Here is a 14714-nt window from a genome sequence, read left to right on the forward strand (position 1 = left end):
TATATATATATATAAACCTAAGACTCAGATGGCAATAACTTATTAATTTCTTTTGGGATAAGTGAGGAAAAATCTTTAATTTGTATTTTAGTAAGTATTTAATTTGACAAATGTTTGAATGTAGCTTGTGTGTCCTTGTATTAGCAGAGAATTTGTTATATTTATCAAAATTCACATTTTTGCATTTTGCCACTATCCAGGCCATCTTTGTTTTGTGTTTTAGGTGGTACCTTTTAAATACCAGCTCAGTTTTCCTCCGTTTTCACTAAATGTTGATCTTCTGAAGCCCAATGAAACTTCTAGACGGTTGAACTGAGACTAAACCTGCCATGAGCAAAACTATGAGACGTCGTCTTGATGCAGCTCCTGTCTGCTCCAAGATTCACAAATAATCTTTAACTGAATCATATAACCCAGAGGTCAACAGAACTGTGGTTTCATACAACTGACTGCAGTGAAAGTTGGGAATACTGTGGAAAACCATAGCTTTGAATAAAGAAAAGACGATCCATACTGTGCAGGTCAAGTGGATTGCCTCCGTCTAAAAGAACTGCCTGCCGTCTACAAGCCAGCTGCCTTTACAGTGATGCTCTTCCCTTCAGCGCTGACTTGTTTGACTGATCTGAAAGAAAATCACTGCTGTCCTTCCAACTAGTCTGAATATGAAGCTTTGTGATGGCAGAAGAACTAAGAGTGAAATATGTCTAATCTACTTCTATATGAAATGCCAAAGCTGTACAAAGCTCTGCTTCTGCTGCAGGCAGAAAGATGGGTGGTAAAGAGTTAAACTTGTTCAGCTTAATGTCTTAACTCCCACAGGAAGCAGTGTTCTATTGATTAATCCTGTTGTAAATGTGCAATCGATCAAACTCTCTTCAGTGGGCGTACTACAGCAGCCAAACCAGATCGGATTTATGATCAAATCTCGATATTGGCCTTTTCTATAAATCACCGTACTTCACTGCAGAGTCTGGTGCTCTTGTTTGAACCCTGTGTGGCACATTAGCTCTGCAGTTCAGATGACGGATCGTCCCTGCCAAATAGATGCTCATGTTCAGACTGCAGAAAACATGCAGCGAGGAGAAGGAGAACAAGATGTTTCAATTATCCAAATGGGTTACCGGTTGAGTGACGGGCAATGACAAGAGATTTAAAAAAAAATGCTCAGCCTCAGTGTGACGTTCATCTTCTTTTTAAAGGAAGAAAACAAAGGTTGCTCAAAGCTTGACCCACCACATAAGAAATACTGGAAGAGCTGTAACCTTAGATTCTTGCATCTTTGAGATATGATTAAAACTGGAAAAGCCAAGAATCTCTTGGAGTTTTTAAATAGGCTGCCAATGCGCTTATGGCATCACATTTTTCTCCAAACAGAAGGGCAAAAATGTTACTGATAGGCAATCAGGAAGTCCCATCAGTATGTGGCATTTATTCCACCTGTTTAATTTCAACATTTGTTTGAAGATGCAAACTGGTTTGAGCCTGGGGTGGATTCATAATGAGAATAAGTAAAATATATCATGCATGCTTCCACGTTTACACCAAACTTGTATCCTCCCTTCACTGCATTGCATCATGAAATTATCAGATCCAGGAGTGAAACTGATGCACCTCTCCCTAGAGCTAGTTTATAGTTTGTTCTTGGAGATTTGTGAGGAGAATCCTGACCAGAGACCACAACTAAGCTCATCTGCTCATTTTTATTTAAAGAAATTGGAGCTCCACCAGGTGCTCCCCAGAGGACGGTCCTCCTCACGCTATCTCCACCCCACGGAGGGAGGAAGCTTATTTGAGCCTCTTACATCAAGGATTTAGTGTTTTCAGTCAAGAAAAAAAACAGCTCATGACCTTCACTTAGGACTGGAACATGGACAGAATGGTAAATTGACAAAATAAAAATGAAGTCGTGTGGTTCCTAGCTGGAACAGGGAGAAGGTAGGTAGGCTATTTAAACTGAAGATTGTGTTTGTGCGCAGAGTTTTACCGAAGACATTAACCAGACAATGCATTTGTCTTCTATAGAAGCTGAATATTTTTTTTTAAACTACATTACTCTGTTTTGATTACCTCTGTGTTTCACATTGGTCTGCAATTCAGAAAATGACTATCAACACAAAACTGAACCAGTTTCTGTTCATCCAAACTCAATATGTTCAAAGAGCTGTCTATTAGGTAAGATGATTATTGCTAATAACCTCACCATAGAACCCCAATCTTCTAATAATCCCATACTTCTGACTTAAATGTGCATCAGTCATTTAATGTCACTGAATGTTACTTACATTCAGTGACAGACAAGTATTTTAATTCGACCATCTTCCCTTTACAAACAAGTCGGGGCTAACCGTTGACTAACCTGTGTTTTTAAAATTTACCACTAAAAAACGTAACTCTGTGCTAAAACGGCACAGTTAAAAAAACTGAGTGGCAGCACCTTGAGGCAATTTTAATTGAATGATCTTTTGTAGATTGTACATGAAAGCTAATCTTGAGAGGCGAATACAGAAGAGACCAATTTGGCTGCAGCATTTTGGATCCTTTGGATTTTAGGGAATTATTTGCATTGCAGCAGTTCTGCTTGTTAAAATGACATGAACTGGAGCAACTCTGAGTTTTCTTTGGTATTATGCTAATGTTGGAAATTTAGCTGAAATAAGAAGCAATGCAGCAGAGACCTGTTCGGTGTGTACATAAAAAAAGACTTATGGTATAATTGCCACAGTAATATATGCATGTCTGTCACACAGTCAATCATGTAGTTTATCTTTTACATTCAATCTTTTGCTTTTAACTCATTACTTTTGTTTTTTTTTGTTATGCAAGTTGCATGCATGCTGTCTCTGAATTTGTTGACAAATCAACGAAACCAAAGTGGCAAAGAGTGAAAATAGACATGAGCTCACATTATATTGTAGACTCCAAATAAACATACATACCTGCAGGTCATCGACACATTATGTCTCGACTGACTGGAAGGTTTTCCATGCGTCCATCCCATGCAGCAGTACACATCCAGGTGTAAATTACACATGAGACATTGGACGCAGCTTTAGGCAGAGCGAGGTCTAAATAAAGAAAACTCTTCTCCAAGGTGAGCTCTGAGCTGTACAAGCGTGACTGACTGACTGACTGACTGACTGGTCATTCATTAGTGCTCATACTTTGTCTCGGCCTCGTCTCATTGAATGATAATTGACATCAGGGCTGATTTAGCTCACAGCAACCAATTAATGATTTAAGGAATAAAACACACATGCAGTGACCTGCACACTGATTGAAAAATATGACTCATCCCACAGAGAGCTTGGTCATAAATTAGCTTTTTACTACTTTTTTTAAAGCTAAATATGCAAGAAATCCTCAAAGTTTCACTTTGTAAGTTTGTTTTTTCTTGCATTGCACCAAATGGCAGCCAGAGTTTGAGAAGTCTTTGAAAACTATAAAGCTTGTATTTGCTAATGCTAATAACATTAGTGCTAATTATTTTCACCAGTTGCACGGTCGTACCAATGCTTAGCTAAAACTGAGGCCAACCGCTTTGATAAGATTTCATGTAACAGTAGATTTTAGGTTGCATAACACTAAATATCTAAGGAAGAGCAGAAGCAGTGCAGCTACATTGGACTTCATACATGTGGAGTGTAATCCTGCTGCAGTTGTTGCATGAAGTTCTCTTTTGAACTGTGAACATCATCCCAAAGGGTTAAAAACATTTAATTAATAATAAAAAAATCCAGATTCATTCATGCAAGACAAAATGTGCGAGACCTATAAGACAGTTTCTATCTGTTCAAATGAAAATATGCTACAATTGCTAAAACGCTGGTGGTGCAATTTGCACCTGCATGGCTGAAAATCACAAACACAACTCGAGCAACAGGCATCAGGAGTTGAGTTTATTTAAGGACACCAACACAGATTATTAAAAATGTGATGATGTGCAATACTGTGGACCAGACCTGGACACCAGTAGTTAATAGTGCGCACCAGTGTCCACAATAAGCCCTAATTATGTGATGCGAGCAAGCAGACTAATTACTGTGTCGGACTACATTTGACTTATGAGCAAATTAATACTTCATGGGCCAGATGGAGTAAGATCATCACTTTGCAGATGTAGAATGTGTAGTTTTCGCTGACTAATTTCTTTTCAAATTTAAAACTAATGAACTTTTTTCCCCACAACAGATGGAACACATGCTCCTTCTTCGTTTTACAAGACTTTTTGTGGGAGTCACTTTTATTGGATATTAGTGTGAAATGATTTTGTATCTGGGAGACTTGAATAAATAGGATTTTTTTTCTTGCATTTCAATCATTTAAATTACTTCACAAAGCTATTGGGCTACTTTCTGTTTCCCAGCTTATATATCACAACATAATCTCATTAGAAAGAAGGAAATCTACCAGTGATGACTGAATGAGAATTCGCTAAATGGAATTCAGTCTAAAGCTGATTACTTAAATTGTCTCATGTATAAAACCAATAAAAAGCAGCTAGAGGGGGGAAAAAAAAGGAAGCGGCCTCTGCTAAACTGTCAAAAGGGAGAGTGAAAGATGGTTATTACCACCAGCAGTTTGTTCAAACGCTGCGAAGCCACAAAGCTCCAGTACAAGATTTCCAGCAATCATCACATCACAGAAGCCGTTTTATCAAAGGTACGCGGCTTGAAACAAGATATCAGCGCTGCGCTGAGGGATTTTTCAAAGCAGGATCATTTTTACTGAACAAAATGGCAAATTTCCACCGCTGATAATCTTGGTCAATCTCATGGTTCTGGGGTGGAATTGCCACATTACTTCCTGTTACCTACGTAATGTGTGTTTTCTGATTCTTCTGCCATTGTTGCTCTTCCCACCTTTCCCCTGTGTTCAACGCACACAGAATAAATCAAGTGGATGACATTAAGAATAGCTTGGGTCGTCTGTAGTTTGAGATGAAAAGTGAGCAAGAAAAGTGCAGACAACATAACTGATGACGCTTTCAGATCAAAATGGAAAAGGATGCAAATGGGAGGAGAAAAAAGTCGTTACTCCGACTGCTCAATTTTTTTCTGTTTATGCATTTCCTTTGAGGATAAGGAGAAAAGTGTTTTTTTTTTTTTTTTTTGCCATGTCTGAGTTCACCTTTTTTTCTTTTCATTTGTCACTTCGTACGACAGAACAAATCAAGAGATTGAGATGACAGGAAGGTGATTGAAGAGGGGACGAGAGGGAAGCGTGTCACCTTCATGCTCTCCTTTGTCACTTTGGGTGACGATAAAAAAGGAAACAAGGATTTTGGAAAAAGTCAGACAGAAATGAATATTAGAGGAGCCAGAAATTCAGTGGTATGCAGTTGGAGCAACATGAATGACAAGACAGGGACACATGAGAAAAAAGGTGACAATTATTCCAAATGTATAATGGTAATGCATTTTAGAACAGAATTGATGAATAAAATGGTAAAAATAGAATAAAGTGAGAAGTGAGAAGCCAAGAAAACCTTGGTAATTCCACCAAGTTATCCTATTACAGTTGCACGATGTGATAATCTGACCTTGCCTTGAGGTTTAGATGAGTGTTAATTACTTGCAGACAGAAATCATAGCAAGTTAAAGGAGCTTTTTAAAATACAACTTTGGTTCAGAGGATTTCAACAGAAGCTGAAATAATTGAGGTCTTACCATTCGATTTTTGAAGCGGTTCCCATAAAACGAGCAAAATCTAAATAAAGGAAATGCAGCTCAGCTGAAGTTATCTAAATAAACTTCCAGACTTCTGTTGTCGGCGCGACAAACAGCTCAACGCTTTGATTCTGCGAAAACACTGTGTGAAAACGATTGATCCCAGTCTCTGCTGATGAACCAGGTCCTTTAAAACTGTTTTCATCATGATGGAAGCGTTTCTGTATGGTGACTCCAACATGCCATCAGTATGCTAATGCTTGTAAATGACTGCAGCTTTTCCACTGCGGTCGTATCGGTTAACGCAGGGCTAAATGCTAATTTCTTCTAATTTATAGCTACAGATGAAACCCTCAGGAGAGAAAGGAAGCTTTCCGTCTCCCTTTTGAGAGTCTTACCCTCCTTTCTTTCTCTGTCTACTCGCAGCGGATGTTCGCGATGACCCACTGACCCCGACCTCCTCCACCCTCCGTCGTTCTCAAGGTTTCTCATGAAAATGGCTCCGACCGGCTGGCTGTGGCTGCGGCGGCTGCCGCTGCTGCTGACGGTCCTCGAGCTTCGTTCGTGTTTTCTGCCTGTGTCGGCCTCAACCACAGCCTTCCCCAAAGACCTGGAGCCACTCCATGTTGTCGGCTCGGAGCGTGAGTGAATCCCTCTGAGGCCGTGTCGGTCTTGATGACGAGTTGGCTCAGTGCTAACTTTTGATGCTGCTAAATTTATCTGTATCTGGTTCATAGCTTATGCCTTATTGATGTGGTCCTATAACAATTTGCAATCACCAATAATTCATTTCAGAACAAAAATGGAAATCACTGTTGTGTCATACACTGTAAAAAGACGGATAACCTTTTGATTTTTGTTTATTAAATCTGAGTAAACTTTTCCTGTTTTTAGATCAGCTAAAATTACAATTTCTACTTGTTAAATACAAGAATGATGAAAAAAACTTTTTTTAAACTTCTCGTATTGAGAAGTTTATGTAAAATAAGATTAATATGCTTTTTATACAATTTGGAAATCTCTGACGATAATATGAAGTCTAAGTAAGAGGAAGCATGGCATATTAAAAAAAAGCATTTAAGTTCATTGTTTTTTGTAAAACACTAAAAAATATTAAGATATCAGGAAGAAGATTTTGAACCTCCACAGGTCTGGTAATAAACTATTGTGAGAAACATTTAACTTAATGTTGTTTAAAATTTAAGAATCAAAGTTTAAAGGGAATGAATAAAAAATGTATACATTTCATAATTACATCTCATAAAAAAGTGGGAAACATTTAATCCGATTTAATATCAAACCTTGACAATTTATAACAATTTATATCCAAGTACACTGTATAAATATGTAGTTTACTATATTAACTTTTGTTTTTTCAGACAAAATGCAGTTCCTTTGTTCTAATTTTACACAGATGTATCTTTACTGAGGCTGTTTAAAAGAAATGAGCTGATAAGTGACATTTCCAAATTGTTTGCAGAGTCGTACCAGTATCCAGGCTTCCAGGGTCTGYTGCAGGACAACGACACGCTGCGTCTGGGTCTGGACTTTCAGAGAATGTTGCGGATCAATCACATTCTCTACATCGCAGCAAGGTTAGTCGGTCAGAACCAAAGCAGTTGGCATCAATGCTAATTACACTTGACTGTTGGTATTCCTGTACTGAATATCTATAGCCACAAACTATAAAATGTTTCATTTTTTTGTGCATCTTGATAGAAGTGTATCATTAAGGTAAAACAATGATGATTTGAGTACTTATTGTAATAAAATGTTGCCCATTTGAATGGTTCAATCAGTACTTTTGTGTAATTTTAGTCTGTGTATTCTCATTCGTAAAGTCATATCCCTTAAAATTATGATATAATGAAGCATTGGAGCCCAAACTGATTTTACTCAGTTTGTGCAATCTACCAAAAACTATTAAGTGCAATTGACATTTAATATGTAGGACTCGTAGTACACTCTGTCTCCATCTGTTCTGCCCAACTCAAAAAGAATATTGTAATTTAAAAGGTACACGGCATCCACAAGCCTCGTCTAAAGTGCATCCTCCTGCTCACATGTAGTTACTGACTCTAAAGAAAAATAAATGGAGCAAATGCAAGTAGACAGAATGTAAAGTACAGGATTGGAACACATTCTGATAATATAATATAGTATATTTATTCTCTGATTTTCATAAATATTCATATTCAGACATGACAAAGTAAATGAAGTTAAAACCAGTATAAATACAAAAGGGGACCAAACATGCAGGTCCTATTATTATTATTATTATTATTATTATTATTATTACCACTAGAACTGGATTGGATGAAAAACAACCTTCCACATATAGAAGCATTTATATGTGATGCATCTGAAGCTTCACCTTCATAATTCAGTAAATCTGAGTGTGTGTGTGCGGTGAGGCCCGACTCTGTGCTTTGAACTCTTCAGGGATCATGTGTTTGCTGTGAACCTCACGACGGCATCAGAGGAGTTTGTTCCACAGCTGGTGAGTAAATTTATACGATAAACAGTTTATTTTTGGATCTGTTGCTCTAAGAGATCACAAACATGCCTGCATCGAGTATTCTTGATGTCAGAATGACTTTGACTGGTTACCTCTATCTGCCCCAAAGCAGACAGAGGTACACAGCTGCATTTCACCCTTTTTTGCAATATATATATATATATATATATATATATATATATCCTAGTTTGTGACTCAGTTTATAATTTTTTTTATCTGTATACATCACTTTATGGATTTTTATTGTGTGTATTGGTCATTCAACAGAGTTGAACTGTTTTGAAAATCATTATTTTCTCCAATGTCGGTCAAAGGTGTTTCAAAATTACTTAAAATAAGCTTTGAAAGAACTGAAGTTATAAGAATAATAAAGGTAGGAGTAACTTTATTTTGAAGTATATCCACTCCTGTTTGATGACAGGAATTGTTGTGAAAGAACAAAGCACACATAAATTGAAGTTATGTTCAATTTAATTAGATATTTAGTTGCTTTTGCAAGTAAAGCTGAACTTGTATTTATTAAAAAATAAATAAAATGCAGACATAAAGTCTAGATCAGTGGTTCTTAACCTGGGTTTGATTGAACCCCAGGGGTTCGGTGAGTCGGTCTCAGGGGTTTGGCGGAGCCTCTGCCGCGAAGATAAAGACACACTTGTGTAAAGTCGTGATGACGCTTTGCCATCTCTTGCTGCAGAGGATCACGTTACATTGCTGAGCCAATCAGCTGCGGAGGAGCACTGATTGAAGGAGCTCCTCTCTCAGCATGAATTTGAACTTGTGTCTTTATTTACTTCAGCAAAGCTCACCGTTTTTACCAAATTCTGTAGCTTTCGGTGAACTTCTAAATCTGCTCCTTAGTCGCATCTTTTTGGGCTTTCTACTGCCTCTAGTGGCGTGGGGGTGGTAACACAGCTAATATAATTATATTACTAAATCATTATACCGCTGAGTCTTTATTATTTATTATTAATTTTTCTTTATCTTAAGAACGTAGAGGTAATTAAATGATCTAAACAAGACCTTAAAGTGGTTCCAGTTTCTCTCGATGGCCAACCTGTTGAAACTGTGGCAAATTTTAAATAACTTGGTTGTTCCTGGACAGTCGGCTCAGCTTTGCTGAAAACACTGACTATAGTTTGAAGAACTGTTCTGAGACTCTACCTTTTAAGAAGACATGGTGATCTTCTTCAAATGACCCAACTAAACTCTAGTTGGGGCACCCAGATGTCTTGAATTTTGAAAAAAATAATCATTTTATTTATCACTAAAGAAGGGTTCAGTGAATGCGCATACGAATCTGATGGGTTCGGTACCTCAAAAAAGGTTAAGAACCACAGAACCACTGATCTAGATAATTCACATCATGGAAGCAAAACTGATATACTGATGTGTGCCAAGGACAGAGCCAGGTGGCACACCGCTTCTAACTCGACTGTGCTGAGCTCCATTTTTAAAAATCTGTATTCACAGCAAGTTTCATAGTAACACTTTAAGGTTAATAATATATCCATGTATGCATGCATGCAATGATTAATAGACTTGTTCATTTCAGGCGGTTCAGTGAACTTCATATATGCGCTTCTGCTTCATTCTGATTTTTAGTCTTGCATAAGGTTATCTTCCTCAGAGCAGAGAGGGCAGCATTAGAGCTGACAGCTGACAATGCAGCAAAGAACCCTTTTCCTTATTGCACAATAGATCTATTAAATATCAGGGCGGCAAAACAAAACTAAAGCGGCTTGTAATATTTGAGGCAGCACAAAGGACAAGCTTCCTTTGATCTTCACACCTCCTCTTCATCAAAGGGAAAAGGTTACAGGGTGGCTTCTGACAGTAATAGGCCTTCTAGTGCATTGTGGGATTGTGGGCTCGCTGCAGCTCTTTGATGTGAGATGTTACACTCGTTACCAATGATTCGATCCCAGTGGTGCATCTGAGAACCGCGTGGCATCTCTGCTCTGCATCTCTGCACCGTTTGCTTCATAGAAATGTTTTTCTTCTTTATTTGGGAATTCTTGAGCTCCCTGTGTTTTTTAAATTTTCACAATAACATGTTTGCTTTTGCTTCTCGGTGGGTTTAATTATAGTGAAACTGGTGCTTCTAGAATGGAAGTTTGTCATGACTTGATTGGTAGCATCACTACAATGTCTTTTACTATTAAGAGAACAAAATCAGGAGAACATAATCTCACTTTTACATTTATTTTTTCTGGAAACCTTGTCAGCAAATGTATGCTTTCTTGAACTAAAAGCATTTTGTCAAACGATCTCATACAGATTTAAAACTGAAATATTTGACTCAAAAATCTAACATCTACTGATCACAAGCATTTTCTATTCTAGAAAGGTCTAGATTTCTCACTCTTGCCTTCATTCACAAACGCAGGAGCATAAAGCATAGATGTCAGCATGACCCAACTGCTTATATATTGGTTAAAAGGAGAGTGTTGTGTATTTTTCAGACAAAGTGATTTTTAATAGCAGAATTAGAATTATGTTACCTTCAGTTGTTATAAAAATTAAGCTTTAAAGAAATTTGACTTGGCATTTTTTAGTCAATCGATTGGATCACACCAAGCAGCAGGTAAGGAGGAAAAACTCTAGTTACTCTGGTACTTAATCTAGGATCTCAAACATATTATAAACTTCTGGAACAGTTCGATTCAGAACCAATAACGGAATAATGGCAAAACTTCTCCCAGCACTTACCTGAGCTGCAGCCTCCGCAGCTGCCTCCCTGATTGACCTGAAGTGTTTGCAGCTCTGCAGTCGCATATGACTCACCTTCTTCCTGCTCATCAGTGCAGCGGCTTTTATTTCTAATCAACTGATTTCACCAGGCAGAGCTCCAGAGAAGGTCTGCTCTGTTAGTGAGCGAACGTGTGCCTTGTGTTTCAGAAGCTGACGTGGAGATCCAAAGACGTCAGCAAGTGTACAGTCAGGGGAAAGAACAGCGTGAGTTTTCAGTCTGTTTGGCTTCTGTCTGCATTTTCCAGATGTTGCCTCCAACAATTACTCCCTTTCGGTTTAATTTCATGGGAAGAATATTTTCTAATATATGTTTGTGTTGCAGGATGAGTGCTATAACTACGTAAAAGTTCTGGTGCCTCGAAACGATGAGACTTTGTTTGCTTGTGGTACCAATGCCTTCAACCCAACCTGCCGGAACTACAAGGTAAACCGTTTTCCTCAGACATGCGCTCTTCCTCGTTAGGGCATTTGAAGAATCCCACGGGTGTTTTTCTTCTTTTTTTTTTTCTTTCCAGCACATTTTTATTCATTCTGTGAGAGCTCTTTCCCAGCTCAATAAATATTGATAGTTTCCAGGCTGAAATGGTGGGAAATAACTCCTGGGTGTTGGAAGGTCTTAAAAAAAATATTGAGTTATCAGAAAAGGCAAACAGAAATCCTGATAACTGTTTAATTCCATTTATTTTCTAATGTTTATTTGGTTCAGGGATTGAAAGGATTATGGTTTAATAAATCCCAGACGAGTAGAAGTGGCATAAAGCAGTGGTTCACAGTTGCATTAGCTCCCAATGTCTTGTAGGAAGTTATATGTACAACGTGTTAAAGTTGGATTATATTCCTCAAAAGCAGAAGGCAGATTACTGTAGCCTTTGCAGTAATAATCTCTTCATAAAACATACTAAATATCCGCATGTAAAACTCCCAAATGAAATGTATCAAATCCGAAGCAAATATCCTGTAATTTACCTAATAGATTTAAAACACACTAAGAATCATAGAGGGGGGTCTCGGACCCCTCAAACAGAATTAAATTGCTAAAAAAGGATCAAACATTGTCACCTGGATTATTACATTTATATTAGGTGTGTTAAAAATAAGAGTATTTTATAGTATTTCCCCTTAAAGTGGATTGAATCTGAATCTGCTTTTCCTTTATCCTCCCACCTTGTTCCATCACATCAGCTGTAAAATGAACCTCTGTACTGACAGACTGCAGGCGGCTGATGGAAAATAAGCAGATAAATGGAGGTGTGAGATGGTTTTAGGTCATTTCTTCACTTTCTGAAGGTGAATGTCAACTGAACCTTTGTCATAATGCTAATATTTCAATAATTAATGCAAGCAAGCCTTACTGTTGTCCTTTATTAAGAGGTTGAAGCTGCTAACTAGGTTATAGCTTCTGATTATCAGGTCGTCTTTTCTTCCTAAAAGACTTACAGGAACTCATTTCAGAACAGATTTTAAGATTAACACTACTTTGCATGTTATTTCACAATCATGATCTCACACAGAGGAGTTTGATGAATTTTAAAGATCAGATTTTCTTCAGTGACGGTTTTGACGAAAGTGTTAGTTAAAACACCTGCTTATTATTATTATTATTATTATTATTATTATTATTACTGTTATTATTGTTGTTTTTATTATTATGGCTCTAGGTTCTAAAACAACCTAAAACTATGTTACTTCCAGCTAATAAATCAGGGTTTCTTTTTAAATCAGGGTTCAAAAAGAAACCCTGGTTTCTTCTGTGCTTCGTTTTGCTGTAAATTGGTGTTAATTTATGTCATCTGCCAGATGTGAAAAGAAATGAATAAGAGACGAGCTCTCTTTTGCATCTGTATTTTGAATAAAATAAATGAAATGCATGTGTTATAGTAACCTTAAGAAAGCTGCATATTTTTTTTGACAAAACATTGCCTAAAGCAGGATAACATGTTCATAATTCAATGGTTTTGCTTAAATTACAACTGACTTGACTTAAATCTTCAATAATGTTTTGCTCTTGCTAAGGATGTTGGTATGCAGAGATGTTAGCAAAGGTGCTAGGCTAATAGTAGCATGTTAGCAAGTTTACATGCTAGCTTGCATCAATATGACTCACTTATAATGCATCACATGCTTCAGTGTAAATCCAGTAAAGAATGCACAGAAAAAGAAGATGCCTAATAAACTTAGAACTTTGCTTTTAACGTTAAAGAATTTAGCATCTGGTGTTTCAGCTGCATCTTTGGAGTTGTCCTCCAAACATGCCGCTCTAGGAGAAGAACAGGTCATGTATGAAATGGATAGATGGGGAGCAGCAGCAGCAGCCGGTACAGTCTCTCTCTCTTTCATCCTGAACTCCTTTATAATGGGTATTAAAAAAAATCCCAAAGCATTTCTATTGTTTAGGAAAAGATTTGTTTGATCATAATTATATTCACTGCGTTTAAAGAGCTTTGTATGATTACAAAAATGGCTGGATTTTTTTTATAAAGTGGCAATCCGGTTCAATTTAATTTATAAATATTGTATCAGCAGCATGAATAGAGAGTTTAGATCAGTTGGGGCCTCATGAACCAAATCAGAAAGAATTCAAGTTCTAACGTCACCCGATGAGTAAAAATCCAGCTGTTTCTGTCATTTGTATATTTTATTCCATTCTCTGTTAAAACCCTCCAAGAGATTATTGTGGTTTTATTGTTTTTTACTCTCCCAGCTGTTCACTTTACAAGCCCTGTTTGCCTCCCGTGTTTTAGATAATAAGCCGGAGATCTGTCTCAGGGACATGATGCCTTTGATTCTGCCGGAGTTTCCCCTCACTCGTAATAGGCAGCCTCGTCGAAACCAAACAAACTTTCACAAATCCCACCATCCCAGTTGCCACTCAGGAGCGGCGGTTTCTTTTTTTACCCTTCCGCCGCAGTGCTGCAGGTTTGATTGACAGCTTATGACCCTGTTTAGCAGAAACTTCTTGAGCTTTGAAATCTCCTGCTGTGGAGGAGAAAAAAAAACAAAAAACATGTTCACCTGAAGAAAAGGAGCTTTTATTCCAGTTTGAAACATTGGGATCTAAAAGTAGACATTTGGAATTTGGAGAAACCGCAAAGTCATGTTTCTCTTGAATGATTTCAAAGCTTAGCTTGTATGTTTGACAGCTTTGAATTCTTATGCTGTAATTCTGGGAACATTGTGTTGTAAGTTAGAACAATTACAGTCTGCCAAATCAACATTTAAGATATTAGAGATCATTTTATATATTCTCTTTGTATTGAGGCCATGATGATCCAAAATCCCTTTAAGAGTTGTTTATGCAGGCCAGCAAGTCATTATAAATGCGGGCTCATATGGCCTGGCCTACTCCTGCAGAGGGCTTTTAATTCATCAACATCGTCTCCAAGCGCTGCAACAGCAGCAGGCGATGAACAATAATACTGGTGGAAATTAGGGTCTATTTACTCTGTATGTGGCTGTTGAGGCGAGACTGTTGGAGATAAACGCCAAAGAAAAAGGAAAAATGACATTAATTAAATATTGACTTGGGTTTTAGGTTAAATCCAGTTAATCTCCTGAGTTGGAAAGTTAGGAGACTTTAGAAATCCAAAAAGGAATTGTAAAGGTACGCACGAAAGGAACAAAGCCCTGCTCCGATTTTAAACAAGGAAGTATAATAACCGAGGGCTGGATTAGGAATTAAAACGGCAAAGTAGGTTGGCAGAAACGTCGGGGAGTTCAGCATTTGCAGCTCGAAACGGATTCGGCTCCCCAAGGGAGAAAATAGCAGACAGGTGTATTTA

At 37.7% G+C, this 14714-nt stretch overlaps 1 protein-coding gene across 5 annotated transcripts in view; it reads left to right on the forward strand.

The window, feature by feature from the left end:
- Positions 1–14714, forward strand: part of LOC103472534 (semaphorin-6D-like) — a 183477-nt gene that overhangs the window by 120921 nt on the left and 47842 nt on the right. For all 5 annotated transcript variants that reach the window (XM_008422238.2, XM_008422237.2, XM_008422234.2 and 2 more), the window contains 5 exons: positions 6093–6307; positions 7147–7261; positions 8109–8166; positions 11083–11139; positions 11258–11359. In XM_008422238.2, coding sequence (XP_008420460.1) covers positions 6157–6307; positions 7147–7261; positions 8109–8166; positions 11083–11139; positions 11258–11359 — 483 coding nt within the window. In that variant the 5' untranslated portion in view covers positions 6093–6156. The remainder of the gene's footprint in view (positions 1–6092; positions 6308–7146; positions 7262–8108; positions 8167–11082; positions 11140–11257; positions 11360–14714) is intronic.

The sequence above is a fragment of the Poecilia reticulata genome, linkage group LG11, assembly GCF_000633615.1.
Source record: "Poecilia reticulata strain Guanapo linkage group LG11, Guppy_female_1.0+MT, whole genome shotgun sequence".
NCBI lineage: Eukaryota > Metazoa > Chordata > Actinopteri > Cyprinodontiformes > Poeciliidae > Poecilia > Poecilia reticulata.